The sequence below is a fragment of the Chelonoidis abingdonii genome, chromosome 1 (genome assembly GCF_003597395.2).
Source record: "Chelonoidis abingdonii isolate Lonesome George chromosome 1, CheloAbing_2.0, whole genome shotgun sequence".
Classification (NCBI taxonomy): Eukaryota; Metazoa; Chordata; order Testudines; family Testudinidae; genus Chelonoidis; species Chelonoidis abingdonii.
In genome coordinates, this window is record NC_133769.1 from 53,629,954 (window position 1) to 53,655,760 (window position 25,807).

Genomic DNA, 25,807 nt, shown 5'->3' on the forward strand with positions numbered 1-25,807 from the left:
TGGGATGGGATGAAACTGAGACTTTTCAGTTTCTTTTTTGTGAAAAACGAGAGAGAGAGAGACAGACCCCAGAATAGCCCGTATCCCAGTGGATCAAGCACTCACCTGGGATGTAAATAGTCCCAGAGTCAAGTCCCTGTTCTGCCTTATTCAGACCAGGTAATTAATGCAGACCTATTTAGAGAAGACGATGTTAATACAAAGTAGGAACCTTTTAGTTCATGCCCATACTGTCCACAAGGGGGAATTTCAGTGCAGCGTTTTGGTGCAAATACCCATAGTCTGAACTGCGAGGCAGTGTAGACGTAGCCTTGGAACCTTGTTAGCATAACATACTGCGGTTGAAAGAATACAACAGTTCATTTTCTGGGTTGATGTAAAACCGTGGATTGTAGTATTGATGGGCAAATATTCGGAAAGTTGGAAAGTCCTTTAGCCTTGCGACGTTGTCTTCAATGGGAAACATGCAGCATTTTGAATGTGTACTATTAAGTCTGCATATCAACACTCCTCCATTATCGTGCTAAGTGCTGTATGGTTATTTGGATTTGTTTGGGGGAGTTTTTGCCCTCATTACCAGCACAAACAGATCATTTAAATTAATCTCTATTGTAATTAGTTCAGAATGACAGAGCTAGTAAGTGTTTAACAGGTTACACACACTAAGAAATCCATGACAATTTTGTGGTTATTGCCCCTTTATTTCTCTCTGAATAAATATGACATCTGATCATGGTGTGTTTTCCTCTCCTTTTGCAACTTGCCAGCTGTGGTAGTTTGTGAATCAGTGTGGCCTCAGAATAGCCAGAGGGCCCAATTACATTGGAGCTCTGATAAGACTGGTTCTTTAATCAAAAATACATTGATTTTTTTTTAATCAGATCTTGCAAAAATGCAGCTTACCTGTTTTAATTCAAATTGGTTTTATAAGCAACAAGGGATACAGTCATAAGTTGGGTGACTCTGTTAAGACCTTTTAGCTTTTCTGTGTCCCAGTTTCCCCAACTATAATGTGGGGATTAAAACACCTTCTTTATTAAATGCTTTGAGATCCTCTGATGAAAATAGCTATAGCAATGCAAAATATTATTAATTATGTACAACACTTCAGAATAATATGGTTTCCCCAGTAGAATACTATATTAATTCTATATGTATATCACAGTGAAGTATAGACATTTTTCTTCTCAACAGTACTACATCCATCTAGTGTTACACCTCACATTGCTACCTGAAGGTGATAGTTTAATGTACAACAGGACATGCCAGTTTCTTGCAGCTGGGGTTGATTTAATGAGTACAAAGTGGATGCAGATAGTATTAAACGGGGTCTTCCAAATAGTTGTTAACATTTTCTGAGGCAAACTGTATCAAAAGCTTAGTTGTGTGGGGGAGCAGGGTAATCTTGTTTTTAATATTTTTAGGTTTCTTCAGTCTTGAAATTACAGACCATAAGTGCTTACATACTACAGTGGTAAGTGCTATAGAAAATCCTAAATTAGATGGTAAGACCCTATGCAGATTGACACAATTATATCTACTCTCCAGATAACTGGTTTATCCCATTTTCCTCAGAGGGTTTTACCTGTACTATGTGGAAACTGTTAACACAAATTTAAATTCATAACACATTGCTAACTAGAGATCTCCACTGCTTTTTTATTTAAAACACAGGCTGTCATCATCTCAGAAACCTGAAATGGAAAAGGGATTAGAGAGTATACATACTCTAAGTGTGTTTGTTCAGATCACAAGTATTAGGTTCTTATCATAGATTAGTATGCAAGAGAACAGTGCACCAGCACCTTCCTAAAATCCCAGTTGCTTTGCTGACCTTTAAATCTGTACAGTATCTGTGTCTTGGTATGTAGTACTTCATCTGATGCATTGCAACAGAACATGGAAGTGATTTGTCTCTTGTTATTCAGTAAAACTTACATTTGCTAACAAGGCACAAAGCTTCCATCTAATCATGTCTTTTCTAAACCATTTGGTTTATGGTGTTAGCATTGTTTCAAATAAGGTAATCTATTAACACAACAATTATAAGGTAGAAATTCAAAAGAGTAGAGATGTGTATACTTTGTGTTTGTCAATATGATATGAAAGTCTTGCCACAAATGACTACTGCCTGTGGACCCCATATATGAGAAGCAAAGATAAATCCCCCCTCTTTCCATCACCTTGAACTTCCTTGTTTTATAAATATGATATTGTCCTCAGATGAGCACAGATTCGTAAACTGTATAGACAAATAGGGGTAGATCATTTATCCAAGGCTAATGAGAGTAAGATGTATTATGCATTTTCCCTTTTGTACACTTAGGGAGTATATTGTAACCTTTAAGTATATAACTTTCTCAACCATGTAAAAGAATAAACCAGAATTAGCATTTCATTATCCCTATGTAGTACTTTTAACTTCACCTTTTTAAGTGGCATTAATATAAATAATTAATCTTTTCACATTTTTCCTCATTCTATTTTACAATTGCTTTCAAACAGTACTTTTGAAAATCCATTGCAACCTATGAACTTAATCTGTCTATTTATCAAAATGTTTCCTTCTTTGCATGTGTGTTGATTTTTTGGTGTAGGATTATTCAAGGGCTGGGCTGCTACTAATGATTTTTATTTCAGGAATAAAAGAACATTACAGCATCTGTTTAGGGAGGTAAACACTGGGGGGAGGGATAGCTCAGTGGTTTGAGCATTGGCCTGCTAAACCCAGAGTTGTGAGTTCAGTCCTTGAGGGGACCACTTAGGGATCTCAGGCAAAAATTTGTCTGGGGATTGGTCCTGCTTTGAGCAGGGGATTGGACTAGATGACCTCTTGAGGTCCCTTCCAATGCCACTGGGAGCTGCAGGAGGCCCTGCCTATGGATGGTCAATGTAAACAAAATGTCTCACGGCAGGCCTACAGATTACCCTGATGGACAGCATGCCAAAGGTTGCCAACCCCTGTCCTAGACATTGCCATCCTGTGAATGCAGGAAACCAGAATAATTCAAACCTGCATAGCAGTACACAACACTTCCTGAAAGCAAGCAGAGGAGATGGGCTGTGGATAGACTGTCCTCAGAAGGATCATGTGTGGTCAATGCAAGACTGCTGGAGCTTATTCTGTAGAGGGCTGAGGCAACTCCAGGAGAACTCTCTTCTCCAAGGGGTTTGTATGTGGTGATAGCTACTGGAGACTTTGCTACCAGTGCTGTGTTGAACATTAGCCAGATGTCCTGACATCACTTCCTCCAATTTTTTTTAAAAGAGGGAGAGTCAGTTAGCTGCAACCAACTCATGCTTTAATGGCTAGTATTACTTTTTTTGTTGTTTTTCATTTCCTTCTCCAAGTAGACACTGCTTAGGCTACCAAAGGGCAATTAGAAAGGGTGATTAGCAGCCTGGTGGCTCTTACAAAGGTGGCCTGGCAAGGAATAATGTCAAGATCTGGTGGTAAAGAATTTCAGGATACAACTGTCCATCAGTTGCAACAGTGCCTTTGATGTCATTTAAATAAGAAATTTACGGTAGAGAAACACAACACTTTGAATATTTCCTCATGGTTAGTTGGTAATGTGACCACCAATCCCAATGGCCAACTAGGAATTTTATTTTGGTCCTCTCTGATGTGTGTGGGGAATGTGGTTACTGCCCTTTCTAGTCTTTTGATATTGTGGCTCTTCTCTCAAATGGCAATAAGAGAACAAAGTAATACCTCAAAAGAGAGGGAAGAAGTCAAGTGCATTTGAGATTATTTTGTAGGTCTAAAATCCAGTTTTGGAAAGCCATTTACGTGGTTTGTGTATCTAAATTGAGCAAGGAGCAGAAAATAAGTCTATAACTAAAATATTTTTTAACAGCAGATAATATTTGTACATGCTTTGACCATGTAAACCAGCATCTAAGTTCTAGACATTGTGTTAAATCCAGTGTTATTAAAGGTTGTGCAAATTTGGAAGAATGTTTTGGTTTGTATTGTAAACAACAAGAAGATAAGTATTGAAGAGAAGGATTGGCATCCACCACCGTTTAAAAGAACTAATGCCATCCCCCGAGGTAACACTAAAGAAGTTGTACACTTTCAAGTTGTCTAAAAAGAGGATTCCTGTTTAATTATCCAATCCTAGTGGAAAAATATGACTCAACTGGGGTGAACTCTGATTACACAGACAGTTTAGTCTGAATTTTTGAAGCTGGTATTTCTCACCAGCAGAAGTCTGCATATGTTTCGGTATTGGTTTTGTGCCTTACTTGTCTCAGGGTGAATGTGTGAATAGGATTGCTGGTAGAGTACAGCATGCAACAATTAAGAAATGTTTTATTACCTATCACTTGGTCCGTATTTCTCATCACTTAAACACTCCTTTTTCCATATAAAGGATTAAAATTCTCCCTTTCCTTTCTTCTTTACCTTCCCCCACAAGTCTGCACTGATTCCTTGTGGGCACCTGCCTGAGACAGAACATATCTTGGGATTTTTCTGTAGCTGAGGAGCTGGATATTAATTGGCTATGTCTGTGCTGTAGCACGGAGTACTGTTGTGATAGCAGACAGCTCAGTATTGTCTGTAATTTTCTCTTTGCACTGTGTAAGGAGTTTTCATTTCATATATCATTTAGCATGTATTGCACTGAGACTCCACAAATTCAGCAAATATACTTAGCACAAAAAAAGAAGAGAGGAATTTTTGTGGTTGTGTTTTTCTGAGAATTAAGCTAATTAATAATGGATTATATTTTCATTATTATAGCTGCACTAATTGCAAAATCAGATAAGCTTAATCCTTTACAGAAAGTGAAGAAAAAAGAAAACATCTATAGAGGTTTGTTTGTGAAGGGCACAGATGACATTTAGAAGCTTAGAAATGTAAGGCAAGCTAGTTTGTTTTTAGGATATTCTAGAAGAGTTTTTTGGTGGACTCAGACACATGGCTCATTGTATAATGAATGTTAGTTAAGAAAAGCTGGGATGTGCGTAACATGATCATTTGTTACTCTGTTCCCAGGCTTCCTGCACCTCAGGCCCCTCTTGGTCTCCTTGAGTGCACCCCGGTAAGGTTTCAGCCTAATACTCTTCTGTCTGGGTGGAATCACAAGATCGTCTCAGATAAGGTCCTGGACTACCATCCCCTATGATGACTTCAGCAGGTCTGACTTATCTTCAGTGCCTGCAGTTCTGTCCCCTCCAGGGGCAATGATGTGGTATCCAATAACCAAACAGCCTCCTTAAAGCGAAGTATTAGAACAAAAGCCATATAGAGAAAGCAGATCTTAATAAAACAGTCTATATAGATGCCTTCCTCTTTCTAAGGCTCACTGTTCCCTGGATTGGCAGAAGGCCCTAGTTTGTGTCTGCCTGTTCCTCTGGTCAGCTCCTGAAAGTTCCTAACCATTAATTTCTGTGTTAATAAGCTGACAACATCCCCACCCCCTCCAACTGGGAAAGAATGATTTCAGATGTCTATTATGTTCTTATACATGCAAATTTGAGAACTGTAATGCTGTAGCTTAAAAACTTCTCTTCTTCACCACAGACCTCAGCATTTCCCTCTGAGTTTCATTCTCTATAAGCTTCAATTCTGTGTTGCAGTCTGGACCAGTAGTAATTATGTGGGCTTCATCTATGCTAGGAAAATGAGTTGTGCTGGCTAACATTCTTTGATTAACACAATCGCCACTTGGCATCTGGTGTAAACGTACCTGTCATCTTCTACACTGGATACTAAATGATATGTAAAGCATGCACTTAAAACATAACTCAACACACATAATCTTAAGATGCAGGCATAGTCAGAAAAGTGACTATGTAAGAATGATGCTTTATCATGCAATGGCCTATTCCTGGGTGTGTTTGAATGGCTACTTTCTAACACCTGGTTGCACTGTGGAGTCAACACAGCTAAGTGAGAGTTAGCTGGATTCTGTTTTGCCTTTCACAATAGAAAGAGAATTGCTAACCAAGTTCCAGTTATAGAATCTTTAGTACTGATGAGTGAGCCGTAAAGCACACGGCTGAACTTTCCGAACTTAGGCTGAATTTGCAGCACTAGATCTTACAAGTAAAAAGATGTTTTTATTTTTAAACCAAGGAAATTTGATGTGGAAGTCATGGCAAGCAAATAATCATAGAACTCCATGATGTAATTTGAATTCACTTTGTGATTACAGCTGCACTTTAAATATCTACTGGCAACTCATGGGAAAATTTGAAAACCCTGCTATTTTGAAACGAGTATGGTTATGTTTTTGGTATTTTTCATGCTCTGTTTTTAAATACTTAGGGCATTTGCATGAAAACCAGGATCTTTGTTGCTTAGGCTACACTTGAGAGTTGCAGTGCTGGGAGTTACAGCTACCAGTCGGTCGCGAACCAGTTTGGAGAGGGAAAGTCAACCGTTGGAATAGTGTTGATGCAAGTTTGCAGGGCCATTAATTGCATCCTGCTAAGAAGAACCGTGACTGTGGGAAACGTGCAGGACATTCTGGATGGCTTTGCACAAATGGGTTTCCCTAACTGTGGAGGGGTGATAGATGGGATGCATATCCCTATTCTGGTACCACCCCACTTGGCATCCGAGTACATTAATCGGAAGGGGTATTTCTCTGTGGTTCTCCAAGCGCTTGTGGATCACCGTGGGTGTTTCCTTGACATTTACACAGGCTGGCCTGGAAAAGTGGATGATGCACGCATCTTTTGGAACAGTGGCCTGTTCAGGAAGCTGGAGACCCTGTTTACCCGTTAATGCCATGGCTCATGAAACCGTATACAGGGAAGCTTGACAGGAGCAAGGACGGTTCAACTACAGACTGAGCCGGTGCAGAATGACTTTGGAGTGTGCTTTGGCCGTTAAGGGCGCTGGAAGGTGTCTTATATAATAAAAAGGGAAGCTTGACCTTAGGGAAAGCAGCCTCCCTGCCGGTTGATCCGCGGCTGTACCTCATATATTGTGAAGAGGGGTGAAACATTCCAGTGGAGGAATTGGACCTCCGAGACTCAACACCTGGAGGCATGAATTGCATCAGCCAGAGATCAGGGCTACTAGGAAGCGCAGCACAGGGGGGGACAGCACGGTAGTGCTCTGCCTGCATGGCTATGAGTGACTGCATACAGTCCGTTGGCACGCCAGGAGGCTTATCAGCCTGCTTTGTTCTTTTCTTGGTAGCCCATTCCTTCTCCTGCTTTGTGTTTCCCTCCACTAATACATTTATCTCTCCAGTCCTGCACCTCTTCTTCTCTCTGGCATACTGATTATACACGTGCTTTCACACAAATTCTTCTTTTGTCTTTTCCTGGTTTCCCTTCCCTCAGGTTCTGTAGCCTTTTCATCTAGTCCGTGATAATGGCCGGAGTAATCATAGGGCACTTAAAAAAACAGAAATAGAAACAATTATTACAGAGGCTGCATTGTTTTATAATCACAGTGAACGGAGTTTTTAGAGTATTTCTAGCAACATTTACGCATAGCAAACATAGCACAGAGAGGCCACAGAAGCAAGACATGGTGTGAATTGGGGAATGAGTGATTAATGAAGCCACTCGCTGCCGACGAGCTTCACGCTTGGGGAAGGGGAGCTCTGAGCCAGGCCACATGGGGTGTTCTGTGGGCATTGGGGAGAGGCAAGAGAGAACCTGGGGGGGACCTGGACTGAAGACTATCCCTACATTTTCACAGGATTTTATCCTGCTAGATATCTCTCTGCTGCGGGCTACCTGGGAAGAGCGGAGGGTCTCTACAGCAATGTGGATTCCGCCCTGGTCCCTATGCATTGCCTGTGTGCAAGCAATGTCCCCCCCCCTCACGGCCCAGTGCCGAACGCGTTAGCCTGACCGGACCAAGGATCCCACAGTGGGCTCTCCCTAAAACTTGCGCAGCACATTGCCCCCACTCTGGCTGAAACTTTTGAAGAGATTACCAGAAAAGCCTGATAACCGCGACGTGATTAGGCCACACATCAAATGGGCTGTTCCACATCTAGCATGCATGCAGGCAGCCAAAACCCCACTCTCAAAAAACAGTTCCATCCGAAAATAAAAGGCTGCTTACGCGGGAACCCTCTCCTCTGCTTCTTCTTTCAACCAGCATTCCAGCTGCTTGACTTGGCTAGCTTCCTCTGGCTTGAGAAGAGCTCCTGGCTGCATGGGACTCCTGTGACTCCCGGGGGTCTCCCCCCACCCCAGTACCCTCATGCTTGGTTTGTCTACACCCTCCCCCTTCCTCTCCCTGCTCTGACTGTCCATCGTGGTCCTGATTGGCAGTGGAGTTCACACCCAAGTATTTGCATCCAGCCCCTTGTAAAATGGCAGTCGTGGGCGGCAGACCTAGCGAATGCGTTTTCCCTCACGGGGTTTGCAGTAAGGCGCTCTGTAGCCCTTTACTTTAACGTCTGCACTGCACCACATCCTGTTCATGGCCCCTTCCCGCATGGACTTTGATAATCTGGCCCATAGGTATATCTAATTCTACAGTGGAGCGCAGCTGTGACTGCACAGCTTCTCACCCCAAACAACTGATGGTTCCTGCAGACTTGCAGTGCTCCATGCTGGGGCTCATTTGGGGGTGTGAGGGCATGGTCAGGTGATTGATTGTTTGGATTGATGCACTCCCACTTGGCTAAAGCAAACAGGAAGGGGATTTTTAAATTTCCCGGGGCATTTAAAGGGCGGGTCACCTGAGCCCAGGGCAGTGGAGTGCGAAACAATGAGCAGAGTGGCTGAAAAGGTATGCTGGGATACCTCCTAATACCCTGGAGGCCAATAAAGGCACTTTTGCTGGCCACACTTAATGAGCAGCGCTGCATCACCAGTGCTGGAATCGTTACACCCCAAGCAGACCAAGTGTACAGCCAGCACTGCAGCCAGGGAGTTGCAACACTGGCTGTGCCTTGCAAGTGTGGACACAGAGTAAGTTGCAGTGCTGTAACCTCATCACCAGCTCTGCAACTCTCCAGTGTAGCCATACCCTTAGAAGTTAATCGGATCCTGCTGCTTATTTCTTACTTTAAATCCACATCCTTTGTAACATTGTTTGTGGCTGCCTTGGACATGACTCTGATGTCACAAAATGGGATTTTGACTTGAAATAAAACAGCAGGATGTGATGAATTCTTAAAAAATAAAGCTACTGTTTTTTGGTGGGAAGGAAATTAAAAACAAAGTTCATCAGCAGAACTGTTTCTAAATACATTTTTAAAGATGTACATGAGGCATTAGCTTGAAGTTGACCACAGTGTTTGGTATAATTTCACACAGCTGCCCCTTACAACACGCATCACTTCAAAGTGTTGTCATCCCAGCAAGTTGAAAATAAGCATAGCAGTTGTAATGTTGCTAACTCTCATGATTTAAATGCAAGTCTTACAGCATCTCTTAAAGGCCCAGGTTCATGCGATTACAAGAGAAATTCAGCTTTTATTTTAATAAAAGGGAAGTTTCTGGCTCTCCTGGTTATGGAAATTTGGAAATGTAACTAAAGGCTCAAAAATTAGAAGACAAATAAACAATATCTGCACATTATTTTAAAAATATCTCATGACTTATAAGTCATCTCATGATTTTTTTGGCACCAGACTCACAATTTTTAAATGCTTAGTGTTGGCAATACTGCAAATGAGACATGCAGTTTTCTCAGTGCTTGATATTTTTTAAGATATAGAAAGAATGCTGCCTTTCTTTTTGCTTCAGCTGGACGTTGAGAATTCATAGGATCAGCTTGTCGTTGTGTTGGGAGGAGAAGAGGAGCTCTGTGATGGTGACAGTTGCAGGAGGAATTCTAGTTAGCTCAAAAATTCTTCCTAAGATTCTGGGAGACTCCATGCTGAATTGTCAGCTCATCTGCTCTTTGGAAGAGCACAGTGCAGGCTCCCTCTCTTGTTGCATGGCTAGTGCAGGAGGCTGATGGTTGGGCCACATAGATTTTGTCCATTGTTTTAGAGACCAGATTCCCAGACTGGAGAGGTTTTTAGGCCTGGAAGAGTTCTTAAGTGCTTCTGTCTGACAGTTAGGCAGCTGCTGGAGTTGTGAGCTATTTCTTGAGTGTCCCAGCCAGAATATTGGCCACCATCTTTGCCTGTGACCCCACTTGGTTTTCTACACAAACTAAATGGGTCTCTAACACTTCCATTTAACATCCAAGTTACAAATTCTAGTTTCCTTTGGTCACATTTTCTGTACAAAGAAGGGAAAGAACCAAACAACCTCCCTCATTTGGTTTTCAGTATTTCCTGCAGATTGTGTATCTGCCCTCATTTATGGGTGAAGTTTTCCTGGTATTTGAGCAGGAAAGCATAATCAGCCTTTTTTGCCCCTTTGTCATCCTTGATGTAATTGATTTGGAGCTAGACTCAGTGGGTGAAATTCACCTGAGATGTGGAAGGCCAGTGCAGGTTCATCTGCACCCTTTCACCCCATGTACAGGCTGCACTGAGATATGGGGAGTGGAGTCTGTCTGCTGAGTATCTGTAGAGACTGCCTGCTCCCACCCTGTGCACAGTGATACAGATCTCTGCACTAGCCCTATATAGGCCAACATGGAAGGCCACTTGGGTGCCTCAGGGGGAGGCTATGGATGCACGTTTATGCAGACCACAGTGCTGTGTGCAACCAGTGTGGATGAGCTGCCGTCGTTATTCTAACCTTTAGGCTGCAATAGGAGGTGTGTGGCAATTCCCCACTATTGTCCTGACTGAAGGATGGACTCTCCCTCCCCAACCATTCGTCATTCTATCAGCATAGTGTGGGCACTTCTACTTTGTGAGGAGAGTGAATTTCAGCCAGCATAAATTTACACTTAATGTTCAGTAATTTTACCTCATCCATAATTATTTTTCCTGTCCACAATTAAGAGTAATCGTTTACCCTCGATCTTTGCATTCAGAAAACTTCTACAGATAGCAGTGGGTTATGGCCTTTGATAATAAGTGTCTTTTAAAATTGCAATACAGTCATACATTGTTTTAATACATAATGACTGTTACATAGGTCACATTCATTGGTGTATTGGTAACTGTTAAAGATGTGGGCCCAGCGCTGCTCAGGTGCAATGGAGATAGAGGTGGGTCAAGAACTGGTTACAGATCACTGATTATCAGCTGTCAAGCCCTGGCTCAAGTTAAAGCTACAAGGGGGCAGTTTTAACTTTTATCTGTGATGGAAGTTCCCTCAGGCACCTTACACCAGTGGAGAATTGGCCATAGAGCAGCCTTGCTCCTCATATCCAGTCCCCTCTCCTTTCTGCCATGCCCCCAACCCGTCTTTCCCTTACGCTTGGTATTGGACGGTGGTGTCTGGCATGGGAGACTGCAGGAGAGTGTTATGCCAGTGGAGAATCTCCATACATTGGGATGCTCCCTCAGATGAGGGTCCCTGGCTCTGGTATTTGCTCTCTTGTAAGGTTCACTTATAAAACCAGCTTCAGGGGTGTGCAGAAGTGGCTTTCTATTTACCTCCCATCCCATCCTGCGGGGAGCCAGGGATCAAACCAGGCTTAGTATTGTGATGCTCTAGCTTGCAGCAGTTGGACAGCCCCAGAGAGACTGGCCCACTGCCCCAAAACTGGTTGAGCTCAGAACTGTCACACCCTTTGGAATGCCCACTATGCTGGGGGATCCCCAGCTCATTGCTGAAGCCAGCTCTCTGGCCCCTTTGTACCACATCAACAACACAAAGGGCATGGAGCAGGAGCCAAGCAGGATCTGATCCAAAGTTTTTACTGCTACCTGTTGTGAGCGAGTTTATGTAATTTATTTTTTTCAGATTTGTAATTAAGCACCTACAGTAGCTTCTAAATATAAATAATAAAGTTCATGCCAATCAGAGGACTGAAAAGAACAAATCAATTACCATTTTATTATCTATCTGCCATCAGAACAAATCCATTCCTGGTGTACCCATCTAAGCACATAGGTTTCTGTTTTCTTAATTAATGGTATCAGCAGCAATCTTCTTCCTAACCAAGATCAGCAAGATATTATAATCTGAATCTGCTCTATGGAACTGATGATCTTCCAGCCCAGATGGGCAGTCCTTAGATCTGTAGCATTTATTCCATTAAGACAGAATGAAGAAATTTAGTCATCCATCTTTGTTTTCATAGGCATCCAGCTCAAATTCATCTTTTTACCTCACCCTACTCAAAATGACACTCTGCCCACTAAACCAATCAAAGAAGTAGAAATACAGTCCAAAATATTGTACAAACAAGAGGCAGGTACATGTTGTGTTAGTGGTGAAATATCAAACAAATGTCTTCCTGTGTTTATCACCCACAACGTTTGTGTGTAAAACAGAGTTTGTGCTGTTAAGTTTCATCTGCTTCTATTGTTCTACTGAATTTTACAGCAAGCAACTAATTTGATGTTATCAATGACTAAAGACTCCTGCCTTTTATTCCCCACTTGAAGACATACATTTTATGTTGATTACATAAAAATTAAATGTTATACTGAGGAATTTGGCCAGTTTCTAAGGTAATCTTTTCTACAACAGCATGTCATGTGGCATAATGTAAAAAAGGCAGCCAGATTTATGTTTAAAAGTCATACAATAGGGAATCTGTCTAGACTAATAGCACACAAGTAGTAATATAAATCAATAAGAATCAGTTATGAAAACAGAACAGTTTGTGGCATGTTACTTTTAAAGGCAATCGGTAAACTGCAGATTTGGAGCACATTGTTACTTCAGTATTACAGAGGATGTTTCAGTACAAAAATCCCTTGTTGACCTGCTTAAATTAATCTCTTCAGTGTTTGTTATTTCTGTATTTCTTATCAGAAGACAGTAGAGCTAGAATGTGCACAGCATATTTTAGTGGCAAGTTTAGCACTAAGAAAAATGCTTAGAAGTCTAAGCTATAATCAAATGCCCTTAATACAAAGAAAAGATCTGTCTCCTTTGGGTTATTGCGGTGCATATTCGCCAGGTATATTTACCGGTGACTGACTGCTGAGAAGTAAAATACTAGCCTCAGCTTTAATAATCTGGAGTTTTGGCTGATTGAAGCCAAGCTGTTAGATCTCTCAAATTCTGTATTGTCTCTTTCTTTTAGTAAAGCAGTTCACTTTTTACATTCATTTTCTAACGTGGTTTCTATGAAGAAATCCACATGAGGTTTTACGAACACACATGCCCTCTGTACTTAAAAGTAACTGAATATCAACATTTTTTAACATTTTAAAAGGCTGACTGCTCACATTTGCTCTCTGCCAACGTATTCTAATGTTGTAGTTGGAACTGTAGCTTTTGCTTCTTTTTTGTTAAAGTCATACTGTGGAAACTGCATCTAGTTTTTTCCCTTCAGTCATGCTACATTTAAAATACATCTGAGAGATTTAGCTCTGCATCACCAATTGTCATCTCAATCGGTATATTTCTGTATGGCATGACAGTGCTTGCTTGCTGGTTTTTAATAATTGTATCCTGAATTACACTTGCGTAGCCTTGCAGAGAGCGTGTGTAATCAGGGCTTGAAAAATCCGCACACCTGTGGCAAGTAGGAAGCATTTCTAGGGCAGTGCCTTTGATATCTGCAGAATCGAAATGTACTTTTTTTTCTAAAAATAAATGTCTAGCTCTTATATTTGTGCAAGCAACCTTCCAAATGTGAGCTAAGTGTCTTTGGAAATCTACAGGCAAACAGTCCATGTGTTCTTACCCTGACTTGTTGATTTATATCTCAAGCTATGAGGTGCTGAGTAAATTTTTCAAGCGTGTGTAAGCGATAACAAGCTATTTTGCTATATGAGAAGGTATAGAGCAGGAATGAATGGATCATCTGAAAGATGAAGTGACATGTGAATGTACAATAAGCTGTTACAACAACCACTGGGTTTTGGAGGACATGAATATTCTTTCAACATTTGTCAGCCTATAAAAACTACTTATAAACACCGTTAAGTCTGCCAAAGACCCAGTTTCCTGGATGCTGCTGTTCTTGTTTGGGACAGTCATTTCCATTTGCTTGCTTTAAGCACAAATCATGCAGTGAAACATCCACTGCTGCTTATACGCATGACTGATGGACAGGTCTATAGACTGGAGATAAGGCGGTGAAATTCAGCACAGCCTTGTTGGTTGCCTGGACTAAAATTATATTGCCACAGTTCAGATTCATTGCTGGTTGCAGATCATAGAGACAGGGTGTGTAGCCGATGTGGGATAAGAGCCATCTTTTTGTTATGTGCTTGTATGGCATCTACCATAATGACATCTTGGCCAATAACTGCGGCTCCTAAGCGCTATATAATACACACAGTAATATTCTTGCAATGCTGATTGCTAACTTGAAGTTTATTTACAGCCTGGAGAATACAGCATCTGATATAACAGCACTCTTTTAGTGTATTATATTTGTATTAAAATGAGCTATTTTTTTTTAATTTGAAAAACACTTCATCTTTTAAATTCATATGCAGCAGAAAACAGTTTGGTTTTGCACAGAATGTTGAGTGACCTTATTTTTAAACCCTCTTTTAAAGTTACCATGGAGATCTATATACTAAAGTATGTGTGTGTGTGCTTGAGAAATGACATTTCCAAGTCTCTACCTATGAAATATACAAGAGTTTAGACTACCCTACTCTTAGCTTCCACTTATTCTGCCATCAAATGGGAAACTGGGTAGCTACAAATGGGGAATGTGGTTTAAAATGAACTACTCCAATAAAAAGTCTAAGTACCCGGGGGTTCAAACTGCCCAGATTGGCTGATTTATACAAATTAAATCAACACTCAACTGTAGCTCAGGTTAAATATGATTTTGATTAAATGATTGGTCTCCAGATTTTGTGACTAGGGAATGACAGAAAAAGAAAGATTTAACTCATCTTCAGGGTTTTGTATCTCATCCGGCATATTCCTATAAATATTCCTGCTGCTGTTTTTAAAAGATGTATATTAGTATAAAACATTGGCAAAAATGTTCGGGCCTTGGCCATAGGCAGAAGAGATAGCAACAGCTGAGAAAGCTGTAGTTAGGAATGTATGTGCAGGATAATCTCCTGGTAATTTATTTTATAACTTTGGGGTATCCAGACAGCTGCTTGGCTGGGGGTGGGAGGGAAGTACTATTTGTGACCCTGTTGTTCCCACCCTTTAAAAATAGGGTTATGACCCATCCCATTAGAATTAGTCCAACGCATGGAGGGTTCTGTCTCTCTTGTAAACTTCCTCCACACATGAATTGCCTGTTTCATATAGTGAACCTTCCTATGGGCCTGATCCAACTCCCATTAAAATTCAGTGGGAATCTTTCCTTAATGAAACAAATATCCTTTCTCCCCTTTTTCATAGGTCCTGCCCCCTCACTGGCTCTAAAATTCTCTCATTATCTCTGCTTTAGCAGAGGCAGTGTTAAATTTGCCAAACTCTTTGTTTTGATACTTGTTTCCACAGTAGCATTTAGCAAACACTGACAGATTTTAAAGGCAGAATTCTGGAAATAATGCTTTCCTGACAGCAGCTATGGAGGCTCTTATTCCATAGTCTACTAAAATCCGTCCAGTCTAGCTACATTAGGGAGGGTGGAAGTTAAGGTTTAATAGTAGGGACAACTATCGTCAACATCATCTTACCTATTACCTTTTCCTCTGACAATTTTATTAATCTGTGGGAAAGATACTGACTGAATGCCAGTTTGTGTGATTATGCCAATACCTGCACAGTTTAGAATCCGTACCAACATATTGCATACCTTCTGTAATAATGTCCAATGTACCTAGATTTTATAGTTTTCATATTTCTATGTAGGTACATCATTTCACAAGAAGTGAATACAATTCTACAAAATCACAGTCCAAAAAATAATTTTATTTAATCTCAGATTTGTTGTAATTACAATAAACAGTACATCAACATTCAGTATACTTTTTTATTGTTATCAAGTTCTTAGAAATGTAATTGTTCTATATTTTGAGGAAGATTTCACCTTGAAAGAAATTCAGAATGAAGTTTCATTTGCCTTAACATTACTCAACCTACTCTATTTATTTTTCTTTCAGCGAGAGGTTTTTTTTAAGACTGAATAGGAATGGTTTGCCAAAATGTCCAGAGAAGCCAGAAAGACATTGTTCTCTCTTTGTGGTGAGCTTTACACATCCTTTATGCTCATTTCATGCAATTGTACTGAATATTTTAAATAAAATATGGAGTAAATTAACTGTTGTGTCATTAAATAGTTCAGTGCTGTGTCGGAGCAGTTTGATTGGCTATTGATTTGAATCCTAATGAAAGATTCTGTTACATCATTGAGGCACAGACCAATGCTAAAGGTCTTGCAGTGCTGCACTTCACCTGGGGGAACACCAGAAAGAATTCTGCCGGCTTTCTGACAGGTTTCAAAGTAGCAGCCGTGTTAGTCTGTATCCGCAAAAGAACAGAAGTACTTGTGGCACCTTAGAGACTAACAAATTTGTTTGAGCATAAGCTTTCGTGGGCTACAGCATGCCTACTTTCTGGTGCTTTCCCAGTGCACAAGTACAGCATACTCCTCCCCCCACTCCTCCTTGTCTCTCCTGCACCCTGGGGTTGCTTGGAGACAGCAATCCTTGTGCTTTAAAGAGTGTAGGGACTGCAGTCATGCATCATCCATGTGCAGGGGCGCATGAGGGAGCTCCTTGCGTCCTGCCCCTGTGCAGTCTTGATGCAGCAGGGCACAATCTGTTCCATAGCATTTTAGGACAGAAGTTGCCCATACTCCTGCATGTCCACAAATTTAAAGTTATTCAAGGATGTATTTTCAATACTGTATTGTAACAAATCCTCTGTTAAAAGTGCACTCTGTGTTCATTTATCACTTTCATTGGCACATATAGTAATATGCTAAGATCTTTAAATGTCATATTTTAATTGTGGGTCAAAAATAATGAGACTCTGATTCTCTGCAGGATTTGAGTAGCAGTGAACTCAGGAAGGACATCTACATCACTGTGCACATTATCCGCATAGGTATGTACAACAGCTTGCCAGCATAAACTGTACATTTGGAAGGCACTGGACAGTAAATAAAGGAAAGACAACATGCTTGAGTTTTGCTTATGGCATCTGTCACATTCGCTGGTGGTATGTCTGAGTAAGCTTTGAAAAGAATGTGCTTACATTCTGATACGCAATAGCAAATAATATGTGCCTAGAATTTCCCAGCATTGCTCTGTGCTAATATTTTAAATGCTTTAAGAAGCTAAATTTATAATCCCTTAAGGACAGAGGACCCGTAACAATATAGGATACTATTCTGATTAGTACCCAAAAGCACATGCATGCCTGTCATATGAACTGTCTTAGCATAATGAATGAGTTTAAAAGGAGTTTTAAAAACCTGCTTTACTCCCACAGAGTAATTTGAGGCATGTTGCACTAGTAGAACAACTTGTCTGGAAATTTAGCAGACCTAATTAGCATAAATGGACTGATAACAATGTGTACCCTTTCTTTTAAATAGTTCAAACGAATTCAATAAGGGAAAAAACTGCAGTGGAGATGTTGTTCCCTTTAAGAAAATTTTAACATATGATATGAACAAATCTGCTTTCTTCCAAAGACAATGCTTAAGATCTGTAGAAGTGAAGAGCATGTACTTTATTTAATCTGTTTCTTTAAGAAATTGTCTTGTGGCTATATTGAGTTAACTCCGGTAATCTTCACATCATTCCTGAGTATTTCTCCTTTTAGAGATATGCACTGTTGTCTGTAAAATAATGGTATAGTTGATGTACAGCACTAAGTGTTCTTTCATTTCTTCCTGATTTTTTTGAAGAGTATTTTATTTTTGTTGTAATAATCCTCTGTACTGCACTCTGGGTTTGGATACTGTAATACATACCTGTCTTAATACAGAATAAGCCATGTGTCTCAGATCTTTTCTGCATATTTTTTTCCTTTTTATATGGTTGTAGTGCGTCACCAGGACTTCAAAGCTGGGAGGCTTATACTCATTTAATGGGTAAGATGTAGGAAATTGGGTGGTTATCAATTTTGAGGCAAAAATGGTGTAAAATGTTAACTTTTGAGCCAATGGGCCAAGTTGGTAAGAATAAACCTTTAAAATAAGGGCAAAGTGTAGAATCCTCTTTGTTTGACCATTTTCCTAAAATATTGACAATCTAGACTTTTAGAGCAAGGCAAAAACCTCAAGTCTTTGCATTTAGATCAGTTTAAGATTCCAGAAAGTATGCCTATGAATTTTGTATGACAGTCTTGATATTCTAGTCACTGCATATGCTATTTGAGTTGCATCAATTCAAAGCCTCTATGTCTTCTGATTCTGTAAAGTTGAAATAGGTTCTATATGTTTATTAGCTCCACAGTCAGACTGTCTGAAAGGCCAGTGCAGTTTTTAAGGGCCTTCAGTAGGGAACCCAGCATCTTTTTATTCCAAAGAGAGAGAAGGAACAAGAAACACAGCAGAGTCATAAATAGCTGGCCATTTGTCACTGCATAAACATAGCACTGATGTGGGATTATGAGAGAGTGCTATTGAAAGACCAAAGACACTTGCTGAAATATTTAGATTAAAATAAGATTTGGACAGTGTACTTGATGAAAATGAAAGATTACTCTCCTAGCTGCTGTGATGCAGGGAAATGTTATGGGAAGGCATTTGCAGACAACAGCTAGGACCAGGTGCTTTTCATTTCAGAAATTGGCATCAAACGCATAGGCACGTGGTAGAAAAGGTGCATAGCTGTGATTGATCAGAATAGGTGAAGGAAGGGATTCCCCTCTATTTTGATGCAGGACATGCAGCTGCATGTTGGACTATTGCTTTGTTCATGCAGTTGGGCTATTGTTTTTGAATCAAAGGGGAAAGAATGTTAGAAAAAGGTCTGGTTTCCATCGCCTCTTCTTTTTTCTTCCTTGTTTGTTTCTGTATACTTATTTGCTTTCTTGTGCCCCAGCATCTTTCCTCTTCTCTTTGTTCTTTCCTCTTGTCTTTCATCTTTAATAGCTGTTCTTGCATTAGTCCACTTATCACCATGTTACTGAATTGCCTCTTATGGGGGGCAGCACCCGTCTGCTTAATTGTCATCGCCAGAGACAGCACTTCTTATCAGTCACAAGGCAGAGGACTATTAACAACAACTGTAGTGAAATAATATTTACAAATGTGATAAGACCTAATGTCCAGTAGCACATGATACCCGAATGTTAAATTTGGTGCAGCATTGCCCAATCGAATATAGTTTCTGGGTATGACACAAGAAGTGTATGATAGGGGAGGTCAGAAGAAGGTAACCAGTGTCCCCTCAGTTTTGGACCTTACAAATGCACTATAAGTGTAATGCACTTTTCATATTTTCTACTGTTCTAATTTAAGTGGAAAATATGAAAAGATGGAGGAGATTTGTAACCACTATGCTTGCCATAATTTCATAAAAACCATTACATTATCCACAGGTATCAGCTGAGCTGGTCTCTCCCTCCTCTGTGGCTTTAGAAGGAGGCATTTTAGTGGATTATGCATCATATTTTTGTTATATTTGACAGGCCGAATGGGAGCTGGAGAAAAGAAAAATGCTTGCAACGTACAGTACCGACGGCCCTTTGGCTGTGCAGTCCTCAGCATTGCAGATCTACTGGCAGGAGACTCAAAGGATGACCTTATCTTAAAAGTATATATGTAAGAGAGTATTTCCTTTAAATTTTTTAAGAGTTTTGGAGTCTATTTATATCAGTCTGTACCAAGAAGCAATGGCTTTTAATTAGTGTAAGTAAAGGACTTTAGTCCTTTTAAGGTTGTTTGTTTAAGCATTTTCGTTCTAATCCCCCATGATATAAAATAGTATATTTTTGAGCTGGTCAAAGACTGGGGAAAGGGTTTCATAAAAAATGTCATTAAAAAATCAGAATTTTTCACCATTTTTATTGAAGTTTGAAAAACTTCCATCAACTCTTCATGTTTGTTTTTTCAAAAATGAAAATATTGTGTTAAAAAAAATAGCACAATTAAACATTCAGAAATCAGGAAATATGTGAGTTTGGGGTACGTGTTACTTTAATCTGGCCCTGATTGAATACAATTATCGAATGATGCATTAGGATATCATAACTGTTTTCTATACCTATAGACCGTGATCATGCAAACAGTCCTGTTAAGTTTGCAGGATTGAGGCCTGTGTAATTTCATTTAGTGTGCCATTTTACAAGAAACACAGTGAACCATTTGCTGCACACCCTCACTAGAGTTTTCACTGTGCAGCTAAGCCATGCATTCATGTACAGTCAGGTTGTCGTTAGTGCACACTTTATACGTTTTGCAAGAGCTCCCTGAAAAATGTACTTTCCTTTCCTAAAGTGGGATTTTTCATTTGTTCATAGTTCATATTCCTACATACTTCCTTTCTGTGTCAAATTACCAGTTTCTATCCATAGGTTTTCAGTGTCCGAACAGTGTTTTGATAACCATGAAAGTGTATTTTGTCTTTCACTCTACTCATACTCCAAAATAGTTGAATTGCTTTTGCTCCATCTTTTCAAAATGATTTTCCTTTGGGTAAAGCCTAAACCTGGAAGACTTGAGCTTGAGAGAGGTAAGTTTCAGAAAGTTTTAAAAGCCACTGGAAATGGGGGCTTAGAATGGAAATGCTTAAACAACCTTAATTATAGCAATTTCTCTGCCGATCTTTATCTGGCAATGTGAAGTGTTTGGGAGGCTTCTTTTGAGTTCCCTGTACCACCCACATGTCTGCCAAGAGTACTTTATCACTCCAGAAAGAAGTGGGCAGGGCAATCATTTATATATAATGATGCAAAACAATTACAGAACTGCAATAGCAAAAAGTATAAAATATTAACAATGCCATAAGTGCAGAGGACTGGAAAACCAAAACGTCTTACTCAAAATCTAATTATTGTAAATGCATGGGTTTATTAAATGGCAGATGAAATTTTGGCAGACAGTAGATAGGCAGAAAGTTCAGTTTCGTGGATGCAGTGACACAGAACATAGGATTCTCCACTGACCTTGGGCTCCATAAGTTAAGAAATATTTTGTGGAATGATCTGTTCTAAGGGTGTAAATTGAGATACACTAGTCAGACACCTTAAGGGATTCCTCTTCCAGAAAAGTTTAGTACTTGAGCCTTGAAGACACTTCAGTCTCTAAAAAGCAGCCCTTCACCTGTCTCTTATTCCTCACTGTGCTGAATTAGAACTGCTGGAAGCAGTGCTTCTGACAGCAATTTACTATGACGGTGGACAGGTGGCTGACTTTTGTTTTACTTTAATTTTCTGTCAGTCTAGATTAAAGTGCTCTCTGTTGGATAGCACACTGTTAATGTATTTATTGGACAGTTGAATTCCACTTTCCAAGTCTGTCATTGGTAAAAATAAATGTGGCATTAGTACTTCAGTTCAGATAAAACAGAACAAGTTTGATACTGAAACTAACTTAGGCTAAATGACAAGAAAAAGTTCTGTGGAATATTTCTCAAATAATGGTCAGATTATGGAGTTGAAACACTTTTAATTAAAGCAACTGAAAATGCTATGTGTTAAAGTTGTGGCAAGATGCTGTTGCACGTAGGAAATTTTTAATCTATTCAAATGGCTTTCTCCTACAGGCAGCCACCTATCCCTGTGAGACTAAGAACATAATTTCTTTTGCCCTTTAGTAAATACCATCTCTACTAGATGTCCTGTTTCTGCTGAGCTCTTGAATGGTCACGTTAGGCAAGTTTCACTGTAATTTAGAGCTGAAGAAGAGATTAATACAAGAGTAATTCAGCAGTAGCTGAATTACTCAGTGCCACCAAGGACACCCTTATGCTCAAATTTTCCCATGCAAAGTGAGCATTCCCTACAGTGACATCCTCAACCAGTGCATCTGAGCGCTGCCATGATACTGCTCCCTGTTCTGGGAAGCTGTTTCATTGGGCATCATCCCAAAACCCACATTGTGCCAACAATATGACATATTGATTTAGATAAATCTCAAGCTGCTAGTTGGTGAGCAGAATAGGATTTATTTGGAGAAGCCAGTTAAGTTTGTTACAGTAGGTCTGACAACCGTGAGCTTTCATTTCAGATTTAAGAGTGTTACCATTTTCATAGGTGCAACACAGAGAGTGATTGGTATCAGATCCATGAAAACATCATCAAAAAGCTAAATGTTCGTTACAACTTGACAGGCTCCAATGCTGGTGAGTGTATGTTGCAAAATGTTCTATTGCATTATTTTAGTTATTTTTTAAAGTTTTACAAATAAACCTTTTTCTTTTTGAAGGTTTTATTACTATTATTTTCCACTCATGAAAAAAGAATGCTATTGTTACTGTTATTGATTTGGGTACAAACTTGAGGAGTGTCACAGAAGTTGCACATCTTGCCTTTTATCTGCAACTTAAAAACCTAAAAGCACATCACTGAATTCCCTCACAGAAGCAACTGATTAGTAACTTTTATTTTGAAGGGATGCTAAGTTGCTATGCAACCTTGATTACAGTCAAATCCCTAGAGGTAGTAGTCACATGTAAGGCTAAATCATCAGCTGGTGTGAGCTGGTGTTTGATATCCAACTGGAAGTACTGGCTGGTCAATAATACTGCTGATCTTGAATTATGAATAGAAAACTGATCACATCGTTGACATGATGCATCAAAATCTCTAGGCAAGGGGAAGTGGGAGTCCACCACACTGTTCGCAGAACCTCTTGCTTACTAGGCGAGGGACACACATTTTGTTGGCGTCTAAAGCATTTGCTATGCCTCCATAGCCAGCATCCATAGCTGTCATCAGAATGGATAAAGGGGGAAGAGCAATAAGCAATGTTAAGGGACAGAGACAGTTGGCCTGCTGGTCTTGTAATACTGCTCCTTATTGGCGGACAGGAGACTCTGGGATTTACATGCTTCCTGGAACTGGCAATTTTTTTTAACCACTACAGGAAAGCAATCAAACCTTTTCCAACTGGAAAGATAGGGTAAGTCTATACTGCAATTAAAAACCTGCACCTTGCCCATGCCAGCTGACTCATGCTTCCAGGACTCAGGCTGCAGGGCTTTTTCATTCCTATGTAGACTTCTGGGCTCAGGCTGGAGCCCACACTCTGGGACTTTACCACCTTGCAACCTAGGCCAGCTGCAGGTGTCTAATTGTAGTGTAGACAAACCCATACATGTACACTACAATGTCTTGGGGCTTGAATACACAATGGGGTAATGCACTCTACAAGTGTATGATTTCTAAAGCACGCTAATGTGATGCACCTTATTTGATCCACGTAGTCCCTGCTGATGCACACTAAAGATTGTGTGCTACTTTTAAGTGCTATTGTTTTGGGGGCATTTAGTGTGCTGGATGAGATATACCCCATCACATGTTGTGATAGGCACATGTAGGACTCGTGGATCTTGAAACGGGTGTTGTGGTGATTGTTGATCATGTTAGCAGTGGATATATGTCAGCAGGTTTTGCATCTGTTGTTCTGTCAGCTTTAAGTTTGTGTGCCCTGGTCTAGGGGGAGCTTGCTTCTGATGATGAGCTTGGAGAGGTTTGGGGTTCTTTGAAGGCCAAAAGTAGAGGTTCAGGAGCAATTTCTTTCAGCCTGGTCTCCCCATCAAGTTTGGGTTGTGATTGATGTTGCTCCATATGTTTTTCAGTTTGGGGTGGTAGGTGACAACTAGGGGTCTGCAGTCTGTGCGGTTTTTATTTCTGTATTGAAGCAAGTTCTCTCAGGATATGTGATTGTCCTGTTCCATGATGTGGTCTACTTCTATAGTTGAGTGTCCTTGTTTGATGAAGGTGGTTTTAAGTGTATTAAGGTGTATATCCCGGACTTTCTCTTCAAAGCGTATTCTGTAGTAGCTGCGTGCCTGACTGTTTTCTTGGTGTGTTTTGGGGTCGGTACTGAATCTATGAATGTAGGTGTGTTGACAAAAACACTCTATCACCTGTAAAAAGGATGAGAAGTCTTTGTGGCAGCTTAGAGACGAACAAATTTATTTGGGCATAAGTTTTTGTGGGCTAAAACCCACTTCATCAGATGCTTGAAGTGGAAAATACAGTAGGCAGGTGCTGTGTATTTATATTTTCCACTCCGTGCATCTGATGAAGTGGGTTTTAGCCCACGAAAACTTATGCCCAAATAAATGTGTTAGTCTCTAAGGTGCCACAAGGACTCATTGTTTTTGCTAATACAAACTAACACGGCTACCACTCTGAAATCTATCACCCTTGGGTGAACACTTTTCCCAAAGCAATCACTAGGTGTCTGACCTAGCCAGTTCTCATCCTCAAAGAAAACCCTGCGCAACACTTTCAAAAAATGAGCCTGGGAGCTTAAATTCATAACTGTTCTACACACTAAAAACCATGGATTTAACAGAGGCACGGTTTTGATTTAACAGAGGCACATGGATTTATGGTTTATTATAACAATCTGTAACCCACTAACCACCTCTTTTAGTCCCATGTCTGCAGAGGTGTTAACAGGCTACTTGACTTTGAATGGTCCCTTGCAATTGTGCTAACCACTTATGCTGAACAATCTGTTCCACCTTGCATTTTGCTGGGAGGTTGGGACTACCTTTTCCAGACCCGAAGAAGAGCTCTGTGTGGCTCAAAAGCTTATCCCTCTCATCAACAGAAGTTGGTCCAATAAAAGATATTACCTCACCCACTTTATCACTCAGAAAATTGACATTTGTCTTAAAGTTCTTAATGGGTTGTGAGTGACTCCTAATGTAGAGGGGATGTATATTGTTATCAAGCCTGACATTTTTGTGGGCTATATGAAAAATATTTGTGGCTCTACAGAGCCGTCTTCATTTTTCTTGTTTTGTTTTGTTCTGTTCTGTTGGCTGTTCATACTTGCCTGCATTTAAAAAAACAAACAAACAAAAAAAAAACCCCCACAACCTTAAAACCATGTATTTTTGCCTAAGATACATTCATTTGGAATCCCAGGAAAGGTGTCTGAGCAATGATTGATGAGAGACCTTTCAGCAACCCATCTGAATCAGTGGAAAAAGCTATTTAAATTATGATTAATTTAAATAATTCCTCTACATATTAAACAGATGGAAGATCTCATATGTTTACGTTTTAATCAGTGAGAGAATTCATAGACATAACATTAATATGAGCAGTAAACAGTTAATTTCAGTTTCTAAACAGGTGGTATGCTTCTGAATAGATTTAGATAAATTCACAGTTTACAAAAGGTGGTTTGTTTTAACAAATGTGGGTTGCTGTAAATATTGATATTAACATGAGATATGAGACTTAATATTGCTTATTTCAGTTTCTTATCTGAAAAGCAAAATTGGCATTATTTGGTAATCACTGAATCACTCACTAAACAACAGGACTCGAGAAACAGTGCTCTTCTGGGTGGTTATTGACTACCTTGAGTAGTGGTATGATTCGAGATGCAAGGCTGATGGCAGTGAATTTTTTTAACCATCTGAGATCTGCTGTAATCCTCAGCATATATGCTTCATGCAAAGCTTTCACTCTTATAACAAAATATATATAACTTTTAAAATGATAAATCAGACCCAACCTTTTACTGGATATTATTGACATGAGTATGACATTAGTGAAAGCCAATCAGTTAGTTCTCTTTGTATTCAGAATCAGAAGTTTGGGCTATTTCACAGTATATCACAAATATCCCTTCAAATGTAGCACCTTGAAAGTGAGATGTAGGAAGTTACTGCATTGTCTCTTTGCTTATTAAATTTTGGTTAAATAATGGCTCAAGTATTTTCAGTGTCTTCTAAAGCTTTGAATGATCATAATCAATAATATTTGGGGTTGGGTGGGGAGGGTAACCCAATCTGTTTTTACCAGTCCTTATTTAATAAAATGTTAT

The 25,807-nt window shown here is 39.9% G+C and overlaps 1 protein-coding gene across 1 annotated transcript in view; it reads left to right on the forward strand.

The window, feature by feature from the left end:
• DOCK4 (dedicator of cytokinesis 4) overlaps positions 1-25,807 on the forward strand; it is a 421,428-nt gene that overhangs the window by 196,410 nt on the left and 199,211 nt on the right. The window contains 4 exon segments of the mRNA XM_032782929.2: positions 15,996-16,077; positions 16,881-16,941; positions 19,480-19,612; positions 22,045-22,133. Coding sequence (XP_032638820.1) covers positions 15,996-16,077; positions 16,881-16,941; positions 19,480-19,612; positions 22,045-22,133 — 365 coding nt within the window.